The sequence below is a fragment of the Plecotus auritus genome (genome assembly GCF_963455305.1).
Source record: "Plecotus auritus genome assembly, chromosome: 12".
NCBI classification, from domain to species: Eukaryota; Metazoa; Chordata; class Mammalia; order Chiroptera; family Vespertilionidae; genus Plecotus; species Plecotus auritus.
In genome coordinates, this window is record NC_137778.1 from 18,707,393 (window position 1) to 18,734,970 (window position 27,578).

Here is a 27,578-nt window from a genome sequence, read left to right on the forward strand (position 1 = left end):
ATAAGAGCACTTGGAGGGAAAACGCACACGCTGTACGATAAAGGTCATTTCTTCCCTGAAGTTTCAGGAATACAAGCTTGGGACGTAGGGGTGGGCACTAGTTAGAGCTGAGAAATAGTCACTGCTGGGCTGGTCTCCAGCGACTTAGCCTCCAATGGAAGTATTATTATTAAAGATGAAATTCATAAACCAAGCCGAAATTATATCAAGCAAGAAGAAACTCTGATTTTTTCAGGAAAGTAGAAAAATGACTACGGATTCTTCAACTACTTAGATCTTCTATTTATCTATTCAGGGTAAAAAAAAAATTCCTGTAAAAAGTCTGATAATATTAACTTCCACTATTTAATCATAGTTACCTTTTTCTGGATTTAAGTGTTAATGTTAAAATATACAATAGGTATGATGACTCTCTTGTGAAACCTTAAAATCCAAATCCCATTTTAAAAAACGTATGTTTATCGTTGAAAATATTACAGATGTCCCCTTCCCCCCAACCATTGACACCCTCCACCTGGCTCCCACCCCAATTTTTGAAGCAAAATTTTGTTACAAAGTATTTTCATTCCTTTAAAGTGATCTAAAATGCTCAGTTGTTGCTACTGCAGTATTTTGAGTTGTAGATCAGATGTTCAGAACAGAACAGAGAAAAAAGAATTAGCCCATTCCGTTCATTCGCGTATTGTGGAAAATGACAGCCTTCGATACTCATGAGCACTGCGTTCATATTCTGCCACCTCCCTGTGCTATCACAGAAGTCATAAAAACAAAGCACATCACAGAAAAAGGAGTTTAAGTCAAGAGAAGGTATTTTATGACATTGCGAGCTTCTTAAAAGTACATTCAGTTGAACATGAAAAAAAAAGCAAATAGGTAATCCCACAATAAAATATAAAAGCAATTTTGCTCCAGCAAACCTGAATAAATGCATATTCTTAACGACTTGTAACCTCTTTTAAGAAATCAGCCAATATGACAATTAACTAAATGTTTTTATAGAGACGGAATATCAAGTTGAAGCATGTCTATTGATTCATATTAAAGAAAAAGGTTCTGACCTTTTCCGTTTCGGGTCATTACAATTCTAACATTAACTCAATCCCCGTAACACCTTTAACATGACGAATGTGAAATGCTATTTCGATAGAGACCTACCTCAAAAGCACACTATTTTCCCTTGAAAGGCAACTTCCCCAACATACTACATGTCCAGCACACCCTGACCTGTATAAGATTTAAAGGAGCTGGAGAAAAAGAAAAGAATGGTCCTCTCCCCATAAATGTCAACCCTACTTCATGCTTTTCCCTTTAAATCTAACCATTTTAAAACACTAATAATTTTGCTATTGTTTCCCCTGGAGCTTTCTCTATCAAGATTAAAGAAGGGCTTATTCAGGAACAAACAGGATACAGGAGTCATGGTTGGCTTCCAGGCAAGCTATAAATAGTGACAGCATTTTCAAGAAATCTTATGCCCAGTGAGGGAGTTGCCATTTAAACACGCAGTGCAGATTTTATTACAATGGTGTCACCAAAATGAATTGTTATACGAGAAATTCAATTCTTACCAAGTTTTCTTGGTTCCTGGCTGCTATTTTCTGCTCCTCTTCTGCCCCATTTTTCATGTATTTGACCTCTTCCACCGGTTTGATCCTATACTCGTCTGAGTACCAAAAAAAGAAAAGACATTTTATAACTTTTTTCCCCCACAAAGTGTCAGTGAGAAAAGCCCAATAGCGTAATTTGTTAAGAACCCTTATCCTGCGCCCTTTCTTTGGGGTTCATGTGAGATCATCTGGATTGAGCTCCACCAGGCTCTTTCTAAGGCGCAATCTCCTCTGTCTCCTGGGGACAGCTCGGCGCCACGAGGACAGCCATTGACAGTGGCACTGCCCGGCCCTTTTACAGAGGGCAGAGGGGGCCGAGGAAGCAGCTGATTCCACCTGTAAAACGATTTGGGGTCTGCACACTCGAGGACATATCACGTCACGGTCTAAGGAAGATGTTTCTCCTTATGGACTAATATTTTCTTTATGAGAATATGAGTTCACAATACCAGTGGCAGCAATTCAGGTACACCGAATTTCTCTTTTGAAAAAACAAAGAACTGTTTAAGACTAAAGAGCTTAATTGATCAACAAACAGTTATAAACAATGGGAAATAAATTGTTCCTATTTGTAATCCCCACATTAAATGTGGACCATTCTGCAATTATTTCACATGCTCTACACACACACACACACACACACACACACACACACACACACACACACTTTAATTTAACCTCTCTATAAAGTCACATGTACGAAGAGCTGTAATTCTAATGGATATAACAGGTGGGTATATCATACAAGACTGGAGAGCATAGTGGTCATGGTGAGACCTAGGCTTCCCAACAGCCAAGGAGAGAGTACAATAAATCCCAATATTGGTAAACATCATGAGACAAACGCAGGAAAAGTTGCAGCTAGAGCTCTCTTCCAGGGTATTGGTCTGGTGATGACGATGATGACATTTTCATCAGAGTCCTATCAAGAGGATATGACTTGAGCAAACTAGGTCCAAAATATGTGTGACTTTGAGTCATCTGTAGTCCGATTTGTTAGGGGGGAAAAGATCACAGAAATGATTGCATTAGAAAATTTCAACCGCTAACAAATTGATGATTGCCTAGCATATGGCATGAAATAATGTCTATAATAGGTTACTTGAAAGATGTCAATCACTAAAGAAGTTTGTATATCAGTTCAGGAAGTTGCAATATATTTCCTTATTGCCTATGACTAATTTGATACAATGACATATTTTATATAATTTCTTGCCTTTTTATACCACTTTCTTTATAGTTTCAGGCTTCCTCTTACTATCCCTTAGTAGACTACCCCCAAAGACATTTGTTACAGCAATATTTTGCCAGGTAATTATGCTGTTCAAAGGTCTCTTAAAATTATCACCCTTATGAAAGTATTACATGTGTATATATCTGAATAAAGATTCCAAGTTCATGGCTAAGCCAATCGGTTTTTTTCAACCTGATAATTCAAGGTAGTTATTGCTTTTGCTTCTTTCTAAAGAAATTAGAAAAACTGGTGAGAGGTAACAGGGTAATGAGCCCTTTAGGGATACCAAGTCCTAAGTGTGCTAACAGGTTAATCAATGAATTCTGATGCACAATTACAACACTCAAGAATTTCGCTTTCCAATTTGATATTCAGAAGAGAAAAAAAAGTGAATTAATAAAATCAGCCCATTTAATTAAGGACTATTTACTCAGAATTTGGAAAAGCAGTTTTGTTTGTGTTTTTTTAATAAAAAAAGGACACTGACCAATTATGCATCCAGTACAATTAGGGAGAGAAAAATAAAGGAAAAAATAATAGCTAAGATGGGCCTCCTTAACTTCAGTTGGGACATTAATATTTATAAACCATGGCTCGCTGGGATAATCACTAACATTTAACTGATCTAAACTGTGATCTTAATGACTTACAGTGAGCCTCTAATTACTTAAATATAAATTATACATACACACACACACACAGAGTATATTTTAACACAATTGCAGTGGGTTGTATGACTTTTGTTTATAGGACTCAAACACTCATATGATAGATTGGGGGGAAAGCACAGCATTTAGGATCTAAACAACCTTCTGAAAGAACCTTCCCAAAGATGGCCCTTAAGCCAGCTGCACAGCAAAAGGTTATCTTCTAGAGAGAAGCTGCCCTCGCCTCGCCCCGTCCTCTCCCATCCGCCAAGCCACAGCCCACTGCTCTCTCAGCACCCTCGCAACACTCAGTCTTCAGTCTCTTCATCCCTCCAGGGAACACAACTGAACTGAAAGAAGCAGACACACTATTCACACTTTTCTAATATTATTGCTTCAACGAACTGGAAGAGCTGCTGGCTACGTGACTTTCAAAGCAGCGTTATCCCAAACACAGGCTTTCTTTTAGCATCAAGGCAGAGTCATCACGAATGTAGAAAGAAGGTAGGACTGAGCGTGTCATTCGCAACCAAGGCTGGCGAGCCAACGCTGTGCTGGAGGAATGCACTGTGATTGGCTACGGAGAAAGGAAAAGCAAACAGCCACGGCCACAGAGCCCGACCCATCATGATGACTTACACACACACTGCACAGAAGTCATCCTGGTAGAAAACAAAAGAGCCAGCAAGACCCTCACATAAGCCACCGCTTGTACAATGGAAATACGTAAAAATGGGCTGTCAGATTTCTCAGTGCCATGAAGATGTCCATCTGGAAACAGACAACTCATCACAAATGTGTCTCCCATTTCCATGGTGACGCAGCCCTCAGGACCGGCACTTGCCAACCGGCCTCTGTGCAGACGAATGAGCCCTTCGGGTTGTGACAGTGAAGCCACCACCACAGAAATCCGGTTTTCCTTTTGTTTAAGGTGCAGGGGCATCAATGTGGGACTGCAGGCCCCCTTACTCAGATCCCACACTGGAGGCAGTTGGCCCGGCCACGGTCCTCAGCCCCAAGGTCCTGGCGGCAGGACACTGAGCCAACTTGATTAAGAGGAGTGGGAACAGGATCGTCTTCCTGCAGCTCCCGCACACCTGTTCACAATTTTTCTTTTCTTCCTGTTGGTCTTGTCAGGTGGCTTATTCAAATGCACATCAGAAACAGCAGACGGACACCCCTCCCCATCCTCTCAATGTGTGCAGTGGCAAGCTGGGCAAACCAAACGGATCAGGGGGAAAGCAATGCTTTGGGGGTACTTCTGACATGTCATCCCTCAGATGACATCAGAGAGGGGCCGATTGTTTTTGTGGCAGCTCCATCATGCCGAAAACACTGTTTCCCACCAAATCTCGGTACCTCGCTTTTGACATGAAGTGTATTCTATGTATGTACGTTTTTAGAGTTAGAAGGGGATTGATTGGCTGGACTGACTTTAGGTGAGTATGGAATCATCCTCATCTTCTGGATCCCCTCAATTCTTCCATTATGGACGACTTTCTAGGCCTATCCCAGATCGCCGAGGCTTCTCGGATAGATCTGTGACCAAGTTACTTTTGTAATCAGTAGAACTGACTTGCAAAGCAGTCAATCAGCTGGAGATGAGTACTGGATGAATTTATAATACTGGAAGTATAAAAAAGTTAACAATTTCCCTCAGTGTACATATTAGATGAGGAAGAAGGAAGAAAGCAGAAGACCCCTATATATGCTGCTCTCTGAGGTAAGAAGACATCTAGTAGTTGTTTTTTAAAAATTATATGTTGTTTCACTTAATTGTGCATTCATCGGTTGCTTCTTGGGTGTGCCCTGACTGGGGATGGAGCCCTCAACATTGGTGTATTGGGACGATGCTCTAACCAACTGAGCCACCCAGCCAGGGCTACAGGCGTTTACCAAACTGGTGAAAGGTATACCTGCTTTCATACCTTCTCACTCAGCCTTTCTTTGATCAGCGGTACATCTATAATAATATATCCCATCTTTTCCAGGACTGTTCCAATTTCAAAAGTTCCGTGTTCATATCCTCATCTCTAAATAGCCCAGCATCTGGGCATCTTAATGAAATGAGCTGGATGGCCTCTTTGTCCAGAATCTGCATGAAGATTCTTTGGTGGACTATTATTCTATGCTCAGGGAAACATGAGGGCTTGGGAAAGAAGGTACAAGTTTTTATAAAAACAAACAAGCCAATTAAAAGAAACAAACTCTTCTGCTTTATAGCATAAACTTATTCCCCTTGGGTTTTTCTATTGAACATTCTGTCTTCCAAGTGAACTAAATCTGAGTCCCCAAATGCTGGTACAACTTCAAATTCTTGCCTACGATCTTTGTTTCCTTACTTGGAAAGTTTTTTTCAACAGATGAGCATTCACAGTGGTGAGGAGCTCAGCCTCTGGAGCTAGAATACACAGCATTATGGCCTTCCCTTCTGTGCCTTGGTTTCTTCATCTGTCATATTTATGGTGCCTCATCCGACACTGAGTCACATGAATTACAACATGAAAACAGTGCCCAGACCACAGTAAATGCTCAATAAATGTTAGTCGTTGCTGGTTTTGCAGGGAATACTATTTTTAAAGCATAAAATATAATGTAAACATCAATAATTACTTGAACCAAAAATTGTGACTTTACTGTGTTAACAAATGAGAGAGGAAGTGAGAAGGGGGTTTATTGTCCATAATAAGCTTTTAGTATTTTTTTGGACTACATGCCTATATTACTTTATTGAAAATAGTAAATAATTTTGAAAGAATAGTAAGTAATATTTATTTTTGGAAAAAGAAGTGATCCCTATTTAAGCGAGACCTGGGGTACAACAAAATAATGCTCCTCTGTTTCCTTACATATCTTCTATTATTGCCACTGGCTCACAGCCTACAGTGAGGGCAGCAGAGTGAACGGGTGAAGTTCCAATTTAGAACGATTGTTTCAGAGTCTAAAGGGTGGAGGCTGCTCCAAAGAATGTAACTGAGGAAGGAAACCCCTTTTCTGGAAGGACAAAGAGGCAGGACGCTGGCACTCCGAAGCAGAGATGGATAGATGAGGCCACTGCATTAGGAGAGAGCGGCCTTTACTTGGGAGTGCTCCATCCACCTCATCAGCTGTTCAAGCCTCCATTGGTTAGTCATTCAACAAACACGTGTGCAACATTTGCTGGGTACTAAGCCCTGGACTTTCTCAGGGGCTCAGTTCCTTTGGTCTCAGGGGTCCACTTTTTCCCCTGCTGGGTTCTCCAAAAAAAAAAAAAATCTCTCATTTTAAAAATATCAATACTATTCTTTGCATTTTTGTAGGCACAAGTACAATGTGGGCAAAACTGCCCATTTCAAGTCCACCTTTGGTCTGTGGATAGCCTCAATGTGAAATTCTTGGCTGAACTATATTTAGGCTTTGAACGAAAATTTATATTATTCCCCTATCTGGAATTTCCTTCCCATCTCTCAGTTGACTCAAAGGCTATTCTAGCCCAAGCCTCACTTTCTTCATGAAATTTCTTTTTTTAATCTCTCTGGGCTACAAGTATCTCTTCTGCTTCCAAATTTCTAAAGTTCTCACTTTTCACTTCTAAAACTTGCCCAAAACTCCAAGTTATTTCCTTCACATATGAGGTGATTTAGACTAATGGTAAACTGTCCCAAGCTTAAGACAGAACTGAATCTTCCAAGAATCTCTTATATGTTGGGGCCCAGGTGCAGAACATGTGGGCCATTCTTGAGTTCAAAGATGGCTAAGCCACAAAAAGCAGGTGCACAGATTAGCTGAAAACTTGAAGTAAGTGGCAATACAAAGTTTTTGTAACTAGTTAGAGTGCCTTTAACCATATGTTTGACTCTGGTGAAGGCTTTACATAAATCGCAAGTTTCTAAGTAAATATAAAACTAAGCACAATAACATTTCTATGACTGGGAATACCACAGACGATACATGACACAAATATAAAATAGTATCTATAGCTTGGTTCAAAATTTAACCTCTTAATCACAGAAAATCACTCTGACTTTGTAAGCCCAGCTGCGTTACACTTCAAAAAGTAACATCTCCAGCCCTGGCCGGTGTGGCTCAGTTGGTTGAGGCATCATCCCAGGCCCCGAAAGATCATGGGTTCAATTTCCGGTCGGGGTACATGTCCAGGTTGTGATGCTCCTTTGGGGCGCATGGGGCAGGCAACTGATAGATGCTTCTCTCTCTCTCTCTCTCTCTCTCTCCCTCCCTCCCTCCCTCCCTCCCTTCCTCCCTTCCCACCCCACTTTTCCTCTCTCTCTAGAATCAATGGCAAACATCCTTGGGTGAGAATTAAAAGAAAGAAAATTCACATCTTCATCTTCAGTGGGGGAAGAGGTCATAAGGCTGTGATGCAACGACCTTATGCACAAAGCAGATATTTGGCTGCAAGACCTCACTCACCATCAGCAACTCTCCGAGTCAGGGAGCCCCTGACTGATCATAATCCTCACTTGTAGCAAGTGACTTTGTTCTTTCTAATGCAACAATTATTAAGTGATTTGCAGATAACTGCCCATTCTAAATGGTTTGAACATTTCTAAAATAAGGCTTTGGTGCATTTAATATCAAATATCTAATACTCTCAGTTCTTTTTAGAATGTGTTTCAAATAAAAAAAAAATTAAAATAAGATGGTGGAAAACAGTATAGAGTTTCCTAAAAAAATTAAAAATGGAACTTCCATTTGACCCAGCGGTCCCACTTCTGGGAACACGAATATATCCTAAAAACCCCAAAGACCAATCAGAAAGAATATATGCACCCCTATGTTCATAGCAGCATTTTTTTTATGATAGCTAAGATCTGGAAACAGCCCAAGTGCCCATCAGTAGATGAGTGGATAAAAAAGCTGTGGGACATTTACACTATGGAATACTATGCAGCTGTGAAAAAGAGGGGCCTCTTACCCTTTGGGACAGCATGGATCGACCTGGAAAATACACTAAGTGAAATAAGCCAATCTGAGGAAGACAAATATCACATGATCTCACTTATTTGTGGAATCTAATGAACAAAACGAACTGACCAACGAAGTAAGACCCGAAGCATGGAGGCATGGAACGGACTGACATACCCTGATGTGGGGTTGGGGGACAAGAAGAGATAAACCAAAGAATCTATATACTTACATGCAGTGCCCGTGGACACACACAGGCAATAGGGTAGTGAAGACATGGGGGCAGGGGCTGGGAGGAGGGCAGTAAAATGGGAGACATCTACAATACTGTCAACAATAAAAAAATATATTTTTAAAAAGATGGCTTGATACATTAAGTTCTTCTAATGGTGTAAAAATATAAGTTGTTCAAAAATAAGCAGGAAAATTATGTTTTTAGACTTTATATTTGTGGAGAAAAGACGTGGAGGTGTCTGGCCATGGGGTTTCTACTGACCAGGGGGAGGTATGGAGATTATACATATTTGTCTATATCCCCCTTTATGATATTTCATAATACAAAAATGTTAGTCACCAAGATAGCAATTCTCAGAAGCCTAGTGTATCCTTATTCTTGAGTGAAACCCAATGCTTGTTTATACTGAACACCGGGAATAAAAGGGCTTGTGTTGGTGCTGGTTCCATTTCGTCTTGCTTCGTGTAAAACTCCTTTCAGCACACCCTCACTCATAAAGGTGTTACATTTTTCAAACACACGTAATGAACTGAAGGGTGAAATGGCACCAAATATTTAAGTTGGTTTGATGTTTCCAAATTGACTAGTGGTACTGAATACTTTTTACTGAATACATGTGCTGATTGTTCATTTTACTTCCTTCTGCGTAGCATCTTTTCGTATCCTTGGCCCTTTTCTTCTTATTGGAGTAGTAGCGTTTTTCTTATAGACTGTTGTGTCAATAACACATATTGACTGTAAACTACAGGAACGCATGAACACACTTCTGTCCTGAAAGGCCTGGGAAGAGCACTTCTTGGTTATAGTTCAGACATGAGAAAGTGGAAGGAACTGCCTTTCTGTCCTTGAATCAAGTGCCAGGCAATCTTCTACTGTCCTTTCTGTGTTTCTCGCCTTCTTTCCTTCAGCAATATTTAGCGAGCACCTACTACGTGCTAGGAAATGTATAAATCACAGTCCTTTAGCATTCTAGGGTCTCGTCTATGTGTTTGGAGATAAGAAAATAAGCAAGGAGGGGGTCTAGTGTGTATAACTATGAGAAGCACATGTGATATGAATAGCAAGGAGGGAGCCCCCGTGAGCAAGATTGGGGAGAGTCTTGGAGGAGGTGACACATCCCACTGGAATTCTGAGGAACACTAGTGTGTGGAAAAGGACAGGTGCAGGCAAAGGGGACAGTGCGTTCAAAGGCCAGAAGAGTGTGGCAAACAGGGGCTCCTAGTTTGCACGGGCATGAGAAGCAGGAACTAGGTCTGGCAGAGATGAGGCCACTCCAGAGAGACCTGGTACAAAGTCCCACAATAGGCAGGCTCCATTTTGAAGGGATATGAACTCCCCACCAATGTCTCGGCACTGAAGCCACTAATACAGGCAAAGGGTCCGTCCTCTGGGCTGTCCCCAGCCCTCTCCTCCGGAGAGACCCCAACCACCTTCATCCAAGGCTTTCTGCCTCTCTGAAAGGAGGTGAAACATACACGCTGAGGTGGACCAGATGTATGAGGAAGGGGAGGAAGAACATATGAATAAGACAGGGAAAAAGCCAGAGAGAAAAGACACAGAGAAGCTTCAGAGGGTGCCTCTTTATCCTGAAGTCAGCTGGTGGGGGGTTGGTGGGGCATGGGGGGGGATGGAGCTGGAGATGCAACAGCTGCCAGACCTAGTTCCAGCCTCCCTCAAAGCACTCACATCAGGGAGTGGCTGAGATGGGGGGTATGGTCTACCCTAGGGGTAAAGGAAGTGCCACTGCACCTGACCCCAGCTCCTCCCCCCATGAGACACACAATGGATCACAATGGCTGGATGGAAAGGGCTTTCTCTCTGGACCTGGCTTTGTGACTTCACAGCGGTGTGCCTTGGAGGTAGGGGGAGAGCTCTCAGAGTGGCCCAGTGTGTGGAGATGCCCGTGCAAGAGTGCCGTAGTCCCTTAGCACTCTAGGGTCTCGTCCATGTGTTTGGAGAAGACAAGATGAGAGGTGCCCTCGGCTGCCAGTGACAGAGCTTCTCTCACTGCAGCACCTTTAATCATGAAGACTGAACCCTGCAGACCCCATTCTTGAATCACTTCATCATTTCAGAGGGCTAGACAATATATTTCCTTCATTCACTTGGGGTTCATTATCCAGTGACTAGGGAACTATTATCTAGTCATTAAGGGCCCCCAACATGCATCTCTGACAAGAGATACAGCCAACTCCAAACCCAGTCTGGATTCCTGCAGGAACGCATGTGCAACCAGAGCTCTCTATGGTAGGGGGTTTAATTTCTATGCCACATCATTATAATTCCCAACCAAGACCCAGAATGAGCAGAGGAGGCAGAGCCGCACTCAGAGAGGGAGGGCTTGCATGGCTGTGCTGCTGGCGGTTTACCAGGAGTCCCAGGAGCCCTGCTCGGACTGTCCTGTAACGCTGGCTGGCTGGCTGCCACCACAGGACCAACCGCTGGGACTCCTGAAAAGCTGGAGACCAGCTAAGTCCTCCCTGCTGTTCTTAGTGGGGTTCTTGTTATCTTTAATAACCATTTAAGACAAAAGCCAGCCCATTAATAACCTTAATAACCATTCAAGACAAAGCCCGTCCAGTCCTCTATCCTGCCCTCGGCTTTGATTTAATCCTCACGTTAGCCCCATGAGGCCGGTATCACAAGCCCCTTTTTACAGTTGCAGAGATTAGTCCCTGACTGGGTGGTCAGGGGCAGTGGTGGGTTCAAATCCAGGCTGGTCTGAGTCTAGGGAAGAAATGTATTGGTGAGATGATAGAGGTTTAGAGTATGAATGGGTTCAAAAAAGATGTAGACAAATGTATAAATCACAGAGATAGGGATAAAGGTTATAAAGACATCCAACCTTCATGGGTAACATCAGAGAAAGTGTAAGAGCCTCCCTGCTCAGGTCTCGGAGCCTTTCATCAGTGGATAGATACCGCCCCTGTGCTCCTTAACTTAGGAAATCATGTGCCATCCAGTGAATGCTGTGACCCTTCCATTCCCATGGCGACTGGACCACCACTGCCTCTATGAGAAAAGAACTGGTTTGTCTCCAATATACAGTCAAGTAATGATCACAAGAACTTTACCCAAACTTGTTATTTGGAAAGATAACTCCATTTTAAGTCCTCTGTTATTACTACTGTAACTCTGGTAAATGCTCTCAGCATTAAGATCAAGCAATAAAGCAAGGATCTATTCCTTCATTGGAATGAGAAGGAGGAAGTGGAGGATGGAGGATGGACGGGGAGGATGGAGGATGGAGGATGGAAGTGGGGGGGAAGAAGAGAAGGAGGAGGAGGAGGATGACGACAGGTGTCACTTATAGAGCTTCTTAATGTTCCGGGTCCAGTTCTGACATACAGCAACCCATTTAATACAACAACTCTATGAAGTAGAACCATTAATGTCTCCACCATCCACTTAAGGACCCTGAGGCACAGAGCATTCACCTGTGTAGCTACACCATTTAGTGAGAGGGAATGGGGCCAGGCCTTGAACCCAGGCAGTGTGACTCAAACTCCAGGCTCTTATTCAAGTTTCCCACACATATATTCTAAAGAGAATTTCTGACAAAAATTATCTGTGTACTTATTCCCATTACAGAACTATTATGACTTGATATCACAACTTGTATCCTCTCCCTGAATGAATGTCACCCTTAAGATAAACCTTTTCAGGTCAGGCATTAAAAAAAAAAAAGACATTACAAAATAGGACCTAAAATAAACATATGTAGTGGTATTCTTTTCAGGGTAAAGTAGGAGGCAGTAACAGCAAATATGAAAAGAGACTCATAAGAGTATCTCACGTGCCCTCCTTTGTATATGAAATCGATGATTCCCCTGTCATCCAGAGGGTCTGAAAGGTGATTTGCTTTTCTAGGACTGGCAGTACATTTCTGCTGATTCATTTGTAGTCAGTCCTTCACTGCCATGTCCAAGATCAATGGCCAGGAATCTGTAGGATGGTTGGTCAGGATGAGGAAAATATATGACCACTCCAGAAACTCTTCCCCACCTAATGTGGCTGCCACACAGTCATCACAAACATTGAAAAATTTGGCTCTCTGTGTGTGTGAGTGTATGCACGCAAAGTATATGTTGATGTCCATCTGATTTTTAAAATATGTATTTTTATTGATTTCAGAGAGGAAGAAAGAGGGAGAGACAGAAACATCAATGATGAGAGGGAATCATTGATTGGCTGCCTCCTACATGCCCCCAACTGGGGATCGAGCCCACAACCCTAGCATGTGCCCTTGACCAGAATGGAACTGATTTGATTTTTTAATTGAGTTCTGACTTAAGTGGATTCCTGTGAGGGAAAAGATTCTCCGATAATGACCAGGACGGAGAAAAGCATTAGCACTTGAGCATCCCAGCAACACCACCCCAGGCACCTATCTCACAATCGGGCCAGATGGGCTTCTGCTCTTTGCAAAGAGCAGAGCTAATGAGAAGATAATATGGCCTGAAGAAAAAACAAAACAAAACAACAACAACAAGGGGGCTGGGATGGGGTAAGTTTTGTAGAAGATTAGAGAAAGGGGGAGATTTCTGAAGTAGTGGAAAGACAGACAAAGGTCACCAGACTGGCAGAGAGCTAGGGATTCATGAGAGTTGATGCCAGTATGTTGTAGAGTGGTTTATAAGTGGAAGAACTCTTTGGGGTTCTTTGATGCTATTCAGTAAAAACGCAAACTGCTTTTCAATGATCTTTAGTGTTCTTGTTAATATGTCTCTGCATTGAAGCTGGCTTCCGGGGGCAGGAGGAGGATGACTTGATCTGGGTTATACAACCGTTAGAAATTATTCAGTGGCAATAAAACCATTCACAAGAACAGGAAGAAACTGGATAGAGTCATTTTCATTAAAGTCATTTTCCAGTTCACAAGCATCACCACTGAATTTTGAAAAGGGGAAAATGTGATAAAATAGTGTAGCTTCTCCACTGATGGAAAATATTCATGACTTGACTTTCCCTGCAGATCTCATGAAAGAAAGGCTCGAGTTCATGAAGGAAGGTCCCGGGATGCTAGCAGAGGGCCCACACGTGGTTGGGAAGGAGGCGGAGGGCTCTCACCCTCTTCCTCTCCTTTCACAAGTCAGTACCTCTTCTCACGGGAGCTTCATTCATGTAAAATGAAAGATCGTTTCCAGTTGCTGTGCATCGCCAAGTTATTTTCCCCTCAGGGACCAAAGTGTGTTCTGATGGTGACAAATAATGGCTCTTAGGAATAATGTGTCTGGGAGAGCTTATCGGGAGAGCGATGCAGTAAATAAAAACACACTATCTTCCACAACTTGGTTGGTTCGAACAAGCCTATTTTACTTTTATTGATTGATTGATTGATTAAATTGGGGTAATATTGGTCAATATGAACACACAGGCTTCAGGTGTGGGTTTCTATGTTACAAGATCTGTATATTACACCGTGTACCCACCACCCAAAGTCAGATCTTCTCTTGCCACCTTATATTAGGACTTTTCCTCACCCTACCCCTGGCAAGAATGATATGATTTCACTCATATGTGGGATATAAAACTGAAATTCATGAACACAAACGGCAGTGTGGTGATTGCCAGAACAAGTCTATTTCAGTAACACATTTGCTCCATTTGTTTATAAACAACAACAGTGGTTTTGAATATTTATCTTTTGGGGAGAGAGGATGAGAGTCATTCATAAGGGCATCTGAGCAGTTCAATTAAATTCCTGTCATCTAAACTGTATGACATAGCGATTTCCAAGTAGGCTTTGTAGTGAGAGCCTGAGGACACAGAGCTGATGGAGAGGGGGTCCTTCGGGACCCTCATCCACCATGTACATGTAACCTATTTAAATGTAGATTGCGATCTCCAATATTGTTAAAGACAGCGTTCCATTTTGCTTCCTCAAGAGGGGTGCATAGTAGCAAAAAAGAACCATTGTGTCACCTCATACCTGTTAGAATGTCTACTACCAACAGGGTGAGAGATAAGAAGTGCTGGTGAGGATGTGGAGAAAAGGGAACCCTTGTGCACTGATGGTGGGAATGTAAATTGGTGCAGCCACTATGGAAAACAGTATGGAGGTTCCACAAAAAATTAAAAATAGAACCACCATAGGATCCAGCAATCCTTCTTCTGGGTATATATCCAAAGGAAATAAAGTCACTATCTGAAAGAGATATCTGCACCCCCATGTTCATTGCAGCATCATTCACAATAGCCATGACATGGAAACAACCTAAATGTAGAAATACATAAAGAAAATGTCATATATATATATATATATATATATATATATATATATATATTCCATATATATATTGAATATATATGAATATTATTCCATCATGAGAAAGAAAGAAATCCTGCCATTTGTAATAACGTGGATGGACAAATGGCAGAGAAAGACAAATACTATATGATATCACTTATATGTGGAATCTAAAGAAGTTGAACTCATAGAAACAGAGTAGACTGGTGGTCACCATGGGCCAGGGAATAAGGGAAATGGGAAGATGTTGGTCAAAGGGTACAAACTTCCAGCTATAAACGGCAGAAGTTCTGGGGACCTAGGTACAATGTGGTGGCTATAGTTATTACACACGTGAAAGTTGCTAAGAGTAGAGCTTAAAGTTCTCACCACAAAAAAAATAAAAGTAACTATGAGGGGTGATAGATGTGTTAACTGACCTTATTGTGGTAATCACTTTGCAATATGTAAGTATATTCAATCATCATAACATACACCTTAGATTTGTACAACGCTATGTGTCAATTACATACAAATAAAGCTGGAAAAGTAGCAAAAAATGAACTGTCATTTCTAAGTCTTTGGATGCTTTAAGTCAGATATTTTCAACATGTAGCAAAGTATGACAGGCCCGTACAATTCCATACAACAGGCCATAGTTTCCTTTTTCACCCTATGTGGCTAAGACTGAGAACACAGTCATTGATTCAGAACCTAAAAACCGGGTATCCTATGAACCACTAGATAGGAGGGGCTTCTGTTGGCACAGAACGTCACCTCCCACTCCCAACCCTAACTGAAAAACCCATGGGTCATGAAGCTCCTATTTAATGGTTCCCCAAATATATACTGAACCTGACCACGTCTCACTATCCCCATTTATATCTCCAGAATCCAGACCACCGTCATCTCTTGCCTGAACCAGCCTCTGTCACCTCCTTCCACTCTTGCCTCGTATAATCTACTAGAGGTCCGTGCACAGGTAGGGTCCCTAGGCCTGGCTGGTGATCAGGGTCGATCTGTGGGGTGACTGGCGGGGCGGTTGGGTCCTCCCCCCGACCCCTTGCCGCGGCTCGCACCTGCCTTGGGTGGCCTGGGGCCTGCGGGCAGCTCCTGTGTTGAGCGTCTGCCCCCTGGTGGTCAGTGTGCGTCATAACAACTGGTCGTTCCACCATTTAGTTGATTTGCATATTAGGCTTTTGTTATATAGGATTCACCACATAGCAGCAAGAATATGCCTTTCAATTAAAAACCTAAGTCAGACTACATCACTCTTCCATTCTCTGAACCCTGTCCTGGCTTCTAGTACAGAATCCTGAGTCCACACGTGGCATGTACATTCCAACCCCAGGGTCCCCTCCGAGTCTGTCACCTACCACTCTCCTGGCATGAGGACCTCAGGCTTCACGCTGGAACCTATCAGTTACCTCCCTCAGGAATCTGGTCCTGTGGTTCCTCACCTGAAACACTGTCCCTGGGTATTCTCAAGGCTTCCTCCCTTTCTTCCGGTGTCTGCTCAAAAAGGTCAACTACTCAGATGGATCTTCTAGGACTGACGAGTCTGAAATAGCTGCCCCGTGACTCTCCCCTTTTTTATTTTTCTCATGGCTCATCCCCACCTGACAGTGGGTTAAATGTCTCCCTGCTTATTTCTTGTGTCACCGAGGAGGTAGGCAAAATGAGGGCTGTCAGTGTCTTATTATGTGTCACCTCAGCTACTAAAAGCCAATTGAACAACCTCTCAATAAACATTTCTTGAATGAATAATTGCAATTTTCAGAGTTCTATAGGAGCTAAAAGCATACAGAACTTGTTTTTCCATTTTAACACTTGGCAATTCAATAACTGCATTGGGGGAAATAAGGCAAGAAACAAAAGAGAAAAGCCGTGGTCAAAATTCAAAATCTAAACACTTTTTTAATAAGGAAACATTTATTGAATGAAAGAAGACAATGAGAAGGAAAAATTAATGAAAAACTGTTGTGTTAAACAGCTGAAACAAGAAATGCCAAAAATGTTGGGCGCAACATTAAAAAGAAAATCCTTTTTCATATATAGTTTGACAATTTCTTCTTTGGTCATAGATCAAAATCGACAGTGACATTTACACAGTGAAACACGGGTGCCTGTAGCTAGGAGGGAATTCAAATGCAATTTAGCTGGTCTCCAATGAGGTTTTTAAAATGGAAATGAAACGTAATCTAAATGGAGATTTGTCCCAGTTTGGTTTTGTTTCACAATTTGAAAATATTCATTAGTTTCATAGACTGCTGTTTTAGCACCATGCTTTTCCACTTCACCCTTAATCTTGTACCTTCAACTCTTCATAGCCATGCACATAGCTTTTGGAAATATATTTTAAATAAAAATGCAAATATCCATTTACATTGTAACTTAAATTACCTTTAAGGAAGTGGTCTGCACACACGTCCCCCACGGCCTTCCTCCTATGCACTAATCCCCTTCCCCAGCATTGGCCCTTCTAGCTAAGAGACTTTACTTATGCAACCTTTCAAATGCCATTTTCATTCACAGCTTAAAAAATGTGTTGGCAATTATATGTTAGCAGGATATTATTTATACATACATTTAAAAAATTTCTCACCCTAAAGTATGTTTTTCATTGATTCTTGAGAGGGAGGAAGGGAGAAGGAGGGAGAGAGAAACATCGATCGGGTGCCTTCCATACATACTCTGACCAGGGATGGAACCTGCAACCTGGGTGTGTGCCCGATGGGGAATTGAACCTTGGACCCTTTGGTACACAATACGACACTATAACCAACTGAGCCATATCAGCCAGGGTGATTTATATGTACATTTAATATTACAACCATAAGATTATTATCTCTGTTATCCCTTTAGAATTTGACTTTCTGTAAGTTTTGACTGTCTCTTGTCTTGAAAGTGACCAGGTTACAGTACAGTAGTTCTTGACAAAGTCAGTCACCTGGGCAATTAAATGTTCTCTTTTTGACTGGTTTTGTTTGAAATTATCTTCTATTTTATATTTCATTATCCCTTTCAAATAACAGGACCAATGTCCCCTACCACTACGTCTAACAAAACTTTAAAACAGAAAGTCAGCAACTTGAATCTCACATTGACTACCAAGTGCACAACACCAATTTAAGCATCGCTGGGTGAAAGATAAATGAAAACCCAGCCAGACAATATAGAAGGGAGGAGAGTGCCCCACACACTTCCAACTTTCTCACCTTCTAGCTCGTGGTAATGCTTTGAAGCTACAGGAGATACTGGCAATACTTCTTTTTCATTTCTTAGAAGAAAAAACAAATGACATCAACACCTTAACTGACTCTGGACCATAAAGCTGTTCATTATTGAACACTACCACTACTATCATTTTATTTAAAAATATAAAAACAATGTGATATATTGTCTTTTCAATGGCCCCATGGCTTCAGAGAAATGTAGAACTCAGAGTTGTGTGAGCTGTTCACAGTCTGTGGATCCAAGTAGAGACTTCAAACACTGATGCCCAACTCTCACAGAGCAATCACCTGCGCTCAGTCCACTCACTCCCAAGATGTAGAAACTGAAGCTCATGGAGGTCACCTTGTAGCAGATACTCTGGCTGAACCATTTAACCTCAGAGAGTTTTAATACAATGAAGTGAACAAACAGAAATACCCAAACAAGGAGATGTGTCTCCCTCTCCCTTGCTCTCCCTTCCTCTCTGAAATCAATAAAAATATATACTTTAAAAAAAAAGGAACAACAACAACAAAAAGAAACTCAATGTACAACATGGCCCATAACATGTGTGTGCTCTCTCTTCAGAGCCCTGGAGTACACTGTCATGGAGGATTCATGGCGGTGAAGTTGGCACTGAGAGATGGGGGCCAGCGGACTGTCATCAGTGCACAGGGTTCAGGCCAGCCCAAAAGGCCTTGCATACAACAGGGCTCAATAAATCAGAGCTTGCTCAATGGACGACCTGGCTAGAAAGGAATACATATGATCTGATGCTCTGCTCTTCCACTGGACTGCAAGTTCCTGGGCCAGAGGAACCGTGTCCCGTACATTTGAAAAATCCCCGATTACACCTAACCCAGTGCCTCCTCTTCCTCAAGCACACGTCTGTTCACTGAAGTTCTGAAATCAGACAGAGACTCCACGGAAACATATTACCTGTGTGAACTTAGGCAAGTTTCTCACTTCTCACAGCCTCCACTCCCTCACCTGTGAATGGGCATCACAGAACCCGGTAAATAACAGCTGTCATTATTTTTCAGATCAGGTCATTACTACCAAACAGCTTACAGGTCAGGCACTATGATACGTGAGACAACGGCGATGTGTGATCAAATGATAAGAATTATCTTCAAGGACTCAACAATGATACAATAATGATTTACTAAAGAGTAGCTAGATCCTTCTCTAAGAAGGAAATGCCTTTATTTTCCAATCAGACCTTACTCCTCTGTACCCCTAAAGCAGGCTTACAATGATTTTTCCCATTGCCATGGTACCTGTGCACATCTGTAGCGCTTTGTTTCATGTTTTCAAATGTCTACTTCTTGCCGAATTATTTCCTGGGCCTAAATGGTGTTTTTTCTACAATTGGGTAAACCCGTGGTCGGCAAACTGCGGCTCGAGAGCCACATGCGGCTCTTGGGCCCCTTGAGTGTGGCTCTTCCACAAAATACCACGGCCTGGGCGAGTCTATTTTGAAGAAGTGGCGTTAGAAGAAGTTTAAAAAATGTGGCTCTCAAAAGCAATTTCAATCGTTGTACTGTTGATATTTGGCTCTGTTGACTAATGCGTTTGCCGACCACTGGGGTAAACAGTTTGCGGGCAGGTCACCTGACTGTCTCCACACTCACAAGCACCCGGGGCCTGGTTAGGATCAACTGGAACTGTTCTCGCCTTGTCACTGGCCAGCGAACACCACTGGCAGAATTGGTATCTCCGGAGGACTTAATTGGATGAAGCAATTTTCCTCACTGTTGAGAATGCTGTTATCAGAAACACAATTAAACTGTGACACCAATTTAGGATCACAAACTACTCAGCTGGAAATATTTAGCCGCTGAAGAACACTCAGGGAGGCCTCGGGGGTGAATGGCGTGGCAGGCCGACTCCTGCTCTGTGCCAGGGGGATGGGCATGCCATTGCCACCTCGCACTGTGTCCCAATCCTCCCTCTAAAAATGGGGCAAAGCCTCAGGGTTTACCTGCAGCCACGAGTGCCTGCATGCCTCTCAAGGCAGTAACTGTCGCCATGGTTTTAGGTTCCTGATTCCATCACACACGAAGAATATATGATGCCTCTAACAGCCGTGGGCAAACTACGGCCCGCGGGCCGGATCCGGCCCGTTCGGCTGTTCTATCCGGCCCGCGGAGCCGAAAGAGTGGAAAGTTCTCTTGCTCTCCCCTCCGCTCCTTTACTTTGAATTTATATTAGTTCACACAAACACTCCATCCATGCTTTTGTTCCGGCCCTCCGGTCCAGTTTAAGAACCCATTGTGGCCCTCGAGTCAAAAAGTTTGCCCACCCCTGCCTAGCATCTGTCTACTTTGGTGACACCACCAATGTGCTCTCATAAACAGAGCCATGTTGGATGCCCACATGGGACAAACACCACGCCATCAAGTGGGTGCCTCCCCTGGTTCCTCTGGTCCCCTGATGCTGTGGTGATAATACAGTCTCAACAGGGACTTGAGGCCGTGTTCCCGTATTCGTATTTCAGGGTCTGTGATGACCTAACCTGAGGTGAGGCTGCAAACTTATCTTAAGAAATTAGCAGCAGATCTAGACTTCCTGTTCAGTGTTTTCTAAATGCTCAGCCAATTTCCAGAGCCCTGACATAATTATGATTCCTGAACTGCCTGTGTGACCTCTGTGGTGTTTTGAAAAAAATTAGCGTGCAATTTCCAAATATTTACAACTCTTGCCCTAATGTGAGAGTTTCTAAAGTCATTCCCCCACTGGTTTGGTAAAGCCTCCCTGTCTCCTCTCAACATATCTGATGTCCCATGTGCCTGTGAGTCTTCCCACTGCCTCTTGGCCAGGAACTCCTGTCCCACCTCATTCCTTTGTCTGTTATGCATCTTTTAAGACTCAGCTGAGACCTTAATCATCCTCTTTTTGTTTTTTTTTAATCCTCACCTGAGGATATCTTTTCCATTGTTTTTTAGAGAAAGTAGAAGGCAGGGAAGGAGAAAGAAAGAGGGAGAGAGTAACATTGATGTGGGAGTGAGACATCGATTGGTTGCCTCTCACAGGAGCCCTGACTCAGGCAAGGGATCAAAACTGATCTTGACCGGGAATTGAGCCCTCCACCCTTTGGTGTGTGTGCTGACACTCTAACGACAGAGCCACACTGGCCAGGGCTTAATCATCCTCTTTATAAGTCTTCCCCTAGACCAGTGGTCGGCAAACTCATTAGTCAACAGAGCGGCAAACCGCGGCTCACGAGCCGCATGTGGCTCGCGAGCCGCAGTTTGCCGACCACTGCCCTAGACCCTTCCACATCATCATCATACGATACTCGTATTTTTTTTGTTGAGATGCCCATCTCATATCATTATCAGGTCCTAAAAGGCAGGGACCACGTTTAACACATCTGTATAGCCCCAGTGCCTAGCACCTGAGCAGACTGTTAGCACATACTTAGTAGACTGAATGGAACTACCAGGTTTTAAATGAAACCAACAAAGGCCAGTGAGTGATCAGACTCTGTTTACAAGGACAAACAAGTCTATCAGTCAAACCCCTGTTGCCCGGGGCCATTTCAGTGACAGACAGATGTCACTGGGACAGATCTCACCCTGCCCAGAAAGCCCACAGGTAGGCCTTTGGAAGAGGGAATCAGGAAATCATACTCATCAAAAGAGATAGCTGTCCTGACGACACATAGTGGCTGTAAAAGACGGAAACCGTTCAGGAAAATACAAGGACGAAGTAAGAACCACCCGGAACACTGCGAAAGAGAGCTTGCCATTGTCAATGTTTTGGTGAACAGCCTTCCAGACATTCCTTTCATGAGCAGAATTTGACATGTGCTCTAAACAAACCAAACTGACAAACAAGGTATGCTGGGTAAAGCCTTTTATACTTCTCATTTATCAGCATGCTGTGACCTCTTTCCACCTCAATAATACAGAGTACCGCATCCTTAATGGCTATATGCGATGCACAGGGGTGGGCCAAAGAGGCTTAATAATGATAACACTTAAGCTTATTTATTAATTGGATTAATAAATAATAATACAAGAATAAACTGTATTCTGCGTACTCACAACGATAAACATACTTTTGCCCACCCCTGTATGTTTAATCAGTGAGGAAGACCTTTGAGCATTCAGGTCTGCATGCCTGTCCGATTATCTCCTTAGGATAAATTCCTAGAAGTGGCACTGACTGAGCAAAGTGCATTCTCTTTTAAATTATATATATATATATATATACACACACACACACACACACACACACACACACACACACACATTAATTACTATATTAGTCTTTGGGCTCCCAGAAAGACTTTTCTGGTTTGACATTACCAGTGATAGCAAGAGACAGATGCCTGTCCCTGCCAATTTGAGTGGTGAAAACTGTTTTGGTTTGCTTTGGGGTGTGTGTGTTTTATTAAGTATTAAGAAGTTGAATATCTTTCTGCATGTTTACTGTCCTTTTGTATTTTTTCTTCCTCAATTGCCTGATCATAAACTTAGCCCACTTCTCAACTGGAATGTTAGTTCTTTCCTTATAGATTTTAAGAGGCTAGTCATGTTCATCTTATTTGTGTTGCCAATATTATTCTCACTCAGTTTGACATTTGCCTTTTAACTTCATCTATGGTGGTTGGCTTGTTTGTTGCCATGCAGAGATTTAAAACTTTTATGTAGTCAAATTCATCAATCTTTCTTTTTTAGTTGAATTTCTTGGGGTGACACTGGTTAACAAAAGTATACATGTTTCAGGTGCACAGTTCCACAACACATCATCTGTACCTGTGTTGTGTAATCAGCACCCAGGGTTATCAACCTTTCTTTGATGGCATCGGGCTTTGTGGCATCACGAAGGAGACATTTTGCAACCTAAGATCATAAAAACATTCCTATATTTTTTACAATACTTTCATGATTTCATACAGTTCAATCTTTCAATTCATCTGAAGAACTCTAGTATGAAGAGATGAGTCAGGGAATTCAACTTTTAATATTATACTTATGACTAACAACATATTTTTAATGAATGAAATGTGAATCGGAATAGTATCTAATTTGTACACCTTTTTATTTGTTAGTTACGGATGCATGTATCCAATTACAGTCACTGAGGGCATCATCAGGGTCTACTGCCTCTTGGCTTCTCCATGGTGCTTCACAAAGACATGCTCTTTCTTCTATAAACATCCTCACCTACAGCATAAAGCCGAGAGCAGGAAAACACTCAAACTGCATGTGTGCACGTGTGCACACGCACACAGGGAGAGAGAGATTGATGGGTTGATTTATGTTTGATAAATGAAATTATACTTGTTAACTTCTGTGGTGCAATTTTTTTAGAGCCACACTTTTATAGAAATAAGTCATAATATTATATTCACTACTCTTAAATCATATGCGTTAGTCTTGATTTAAAGACACACATATAAAGTCTTGATTTTACACAGAACAGAAGCTGGTCTAGGTCAAAACAGAGAAAGAACACATTTACCAAATAAAGAGAAAAGTGTTACATAGATAACTGATAAGCTTTTTAAGTTGAGAGAATTACACATTTGCACATTTGTTATGAAGGCTGCTGTTACGATGACAGTAATAAACGGCAGTCACTCTGCGTATCATTTGGCAAGTCCTATTCTAAGGGCCTGGCATACATTGATACATGTAAGTCTCAAAATTGTCCTCTGAAGGCAGGTAAGTACAGTATTGCCCAAACTACACAGAAAGGGGAATGCAGGCAAAGAGAGCCTCGGTAACTTTCCAAGCCTGCATGTGAGTGAGCACCGGAAACCAGTTTGCCGGACTCCAGGCCCATGCACTTCCCATGGCGGTGAAGTTCAGGCCATTGGAAACAGCCCCAATTACCGCCATAGGGTCTCCAACATCCTCATGAAAGCTGAGGCTGAGCTGGAGCACCAGTTAGCAATTCCTTCCCAAAGACTCCGAGCAAAGGTTGGTTTGGATATTTAATGGGAAAGACAGATATCTTATTCCAGAGAGGGAAATCGCCCTTGGTCCAAAGCCAGCATCTTCCTTAGGGAAAAAAGTCAGTAACTGTGTAACAACTACAGGTGGTGTCAGATGGGTACCAGACTTGTCCAGGGTGATCACTTTGTGCCTTACATAAGTACCTAATCACTATTATAAACCTACAACTAACATAATATTTTAATATTGAATGTCAACCCTAACTGAAAAAAAAATTTTAAGTCAGCATCCTCAATTCCAGCCATAGTCCCACTTCTTTAAAAAAAAATTTTTTTTTAATTGATTTCAGAGAGGAAGGAAGAAAGAGAGATAGAAACATCAATGATGAGAGAGAATCATTAATTGGCTGCCTTCTGCACACCCACCACTGGGGAATGAGCCCACAACCCGGGCATGTGCCCTGACTGGGAATTGAACTGTGACCTCCTGGTTCACAGGTCAACGTTCAACCACTGAGCCACGCTGGATGGGCCAGGCCTACTTCTTTAGTTAACTGAACTGGCATGGCTCTTAGCTTCAGTTTCCTTTTGTATCAAGTGGGGAAAATAATGATAATCACATAGAAAAAGGCCTTCTAAACTGTAAAGTATGAGTCAAACTAGTCTTTCGATTTAAAGATGACACACATTCACACACCTTACACAGAACAGAAGCTGGTTTCTGAACAAACTCATCAAACACCTTTCCTGCCCTTAAGGTTCTTCTTTACAAACTCAGTGAAAACAAAAACGGGTGGGGGAAGATTTCCTCACTGAACTCTGGGAAATCACAACATCAGAAGTCAACAGAAACCTCCCAGGCCAGCACAGAAGTTACATTAGGGGCAGCTAATGACCGTCACGAATCAGCACAGAGAGATGCGCGAGTTAGTGTGCTCCTCCTCATCTGCCCAGCTGCCTGCAAATCTCCGCCTCTCTGATGATGGTTCTGGGTACCCCAAAACCCTCCTCCCAGCTGAGCGCACCTCCCACCTCTGCAGAGTCAAAGCAGAAAATGGGGGCAGCTGCCTCAGCCCATCCCCTTTTCTCTCAGATTCCATAAGAAGTAAACTTTCGCCCTAGCTGGTCTGGCTCAGGGGTCAGCCTGTGGACTGAAGGTTCCCAGGTTTGACTCTGGTCAAGGGCATGTACCTTGATTGCAGGCTCAATCCCCAGTAGGGGGCGTGCAGGAGGCAGCCGATCAGTGGTTCTCTCTCATCATTGATATTTCTCTCTCTCCCGCCCCTGTCCTTCCCTCTCTAAAACCAATAAAAAAAAAAAAAGAAATATATATATATGTATATATATATATAATATATAATATGTATATATATATATATTTTTTAAAAAGAAGTAAACTTCCAAACTGAAACTTGAAAGGATGTTCTAAACAGCAACACTGCCTTCCAGTGACTTAAACCAGCACTACCCAGTAGAAATGGAATATGAATGACACATGCACTTTAAATATTTCGAGTAGCCACGTTAAATTAAAAAGAAACTAGTGAAGTTAATTTTTAAAATGCTACAATTAATTTTGGTATAGTCCAAATATTATCATTTCAACATGTAATACAAAAATTATTAATAAGCTATTTTATATTCTTTTCTTCATACTAAGTCCTCAACATCCTGTGTATACCTCCACTTACAACATATCTCACTTAGGACTAGTTATACTTCATGTGCTCAATAGTCACATGTGACCAGCGGCTACAGTATTGAATGGCACGGAGTTAAATATTATTCTCTCTGTTACTGTCTCATAAACGCAAACAGATGAATTCATCCACTATACACAAAAATTATTATAGGGAGAAACAGTGAATTATTACTTTGCCTCCAGCTGCTTGGAATCTGGAATCTCACATATGAGAATTTGATAAATTTTCTCATTAATCTTCACTTTCACCTGTAATGCTGGTCTCTATAGTATTTCAGATGAGTAACAATTTGGCATGACTTCACACACACACAAACACACACACACACACACACTCACCTGTTACATGTTCTCAATTTATGCAGCCAAAGATCAGAACAGAACTAAGTCACACGGCAATACAGAGCCCAAGTGAACGAATCAGCCAAATTCCTGCCTCACTGCTGCTCTTTTATGCTCAGTTTTACACCATGATCCCAGAAGAAATTTCTATAGTATTCTACACACTTCCACTTCAGGGAGTATTTATAAACATTAGACTCTCTTGGTCCTTAAGCCAAACGCAGCACCAATCAAGGCCACCTGGTCATACGGGGGAACGGACATGGTCAGGGCCCAACCTGATCTCTGCCTCCAGCTCCTGGCATCCTGGGAACCCTGTGTCCTCGCAGGAGCATACGGTCCCTGCCTTCAGGGGACTCACCAGCTCATAACTGAGATGACACATAGAAACACACAACGAAAGATGAGACCTATAAACACATAAACCAAGTGTGCAAGTACAGTGGGAAGGAGAGCACTTTATGAAGGTGTTGGGAAAGTGTCATGTGAGTTTAGGTGAAGTTTGGGGAAAAGAGCAGGATCTAAGGAGCTGAAGGGAGGAGCAAGGGCCCAGGCCAAGCAGAGGCGATGTGTGCGGGGGGGGGCGGGGGGGGGGGACTGGAGGACAGGGGGTGTGCGATGAGGTCACAGGTGAGCTGTCCGTCTGGCTGGAGGACAGGGAACATGATGGACAGAGTATGAAACGAGGCTGCAAAGGTGGGCATGAGCCATTTCCATGTTCACTGAAGGTTTAGGATTTTACCAGCTGAGAACTAGGCGCAATGGAAAGTTCTGGAGCAGGAGCACTAACACGACAAGGGTGTACTTTAGAAACTCGGACACAACCTGACGTAGTGCAAGAAATGGACATTTAAAAAGAAGCAAATGCACAATAAAGGGGGTTCATGGAGATCAGTTGAGAGGACACTGCACTATTCTGGGATACAGGGTACACCAACCTAAATTCTGGTGGTGGCAGGAAAACTGATGCTGAGAGAAAGTTGAGATTCATAGGATCTGGGATCTGGAAGAGACAACGTCCTCAGGCCAAAAGCCTTTTCGGGACTGGTAACCCGCATGCAAACAGGAAAGTCAACAGAACTAAAGAGTTTTCCCCTCGTCGTCGTCGTCGTCGTCGGAGCTTAGAGGAGATAGTGATCTCAGGGTTGATATATTCCTTTCCCGAATCTGTTCTATGCACCTATTTTAATAGGCTAAGACTTCAGTGGTCGGCAAACGGCGGCTCGAGCCGCGGTTTGCTGCTCTGTTGACCAATGAGTTTGCCGACCACTGACCTAGACTCTCGATTCCAATAATTACAGGCTGTTGTTGTTCCTTGTGATTAAGCCCCTATCCCAGTGTCGGCAAACTCATTAGTCAACAGAGCGGCAAACTGCAGCTTGCGAGCCGCATGTGGCTCGCGAGCGGCAGTTTGTCGACCACTGGGCTAAGTGGATGACTCCTGAAAGAAATCCAGTAAGCACCTGGCTTTCCTTATAACTTGCTTAACTAGTTTATGATAACGTGAACCTGCTGGTCACTTTTTTTATGTAAGCTGGTCTTGGCAGTCT

General features: G+C 42.5%; 1 protein-coding gene across 1 annotated transcript in view; it reads right to left on the reverse strand.

Moving 5' to 3' along the window:
- Positions 1-27,578, reverse strand: part of LOC308237681 (uncharacterized protein C1orf21) — a 181,421-nt gene that overhangs the window by 78,088 nt on the left and 75,755 nt on the right. Inside the window, exon 3 of the mRNA XM_080648595.1 lies at positions 1,569-1,663. Within this exon, the coding sequence (XP_080504721.1) occupies positions 1,569-1,663 (95 nt within the window). The remainder of the gene's footprint in view (positions 1-1,568; positions 1,664-27,578) is intronic.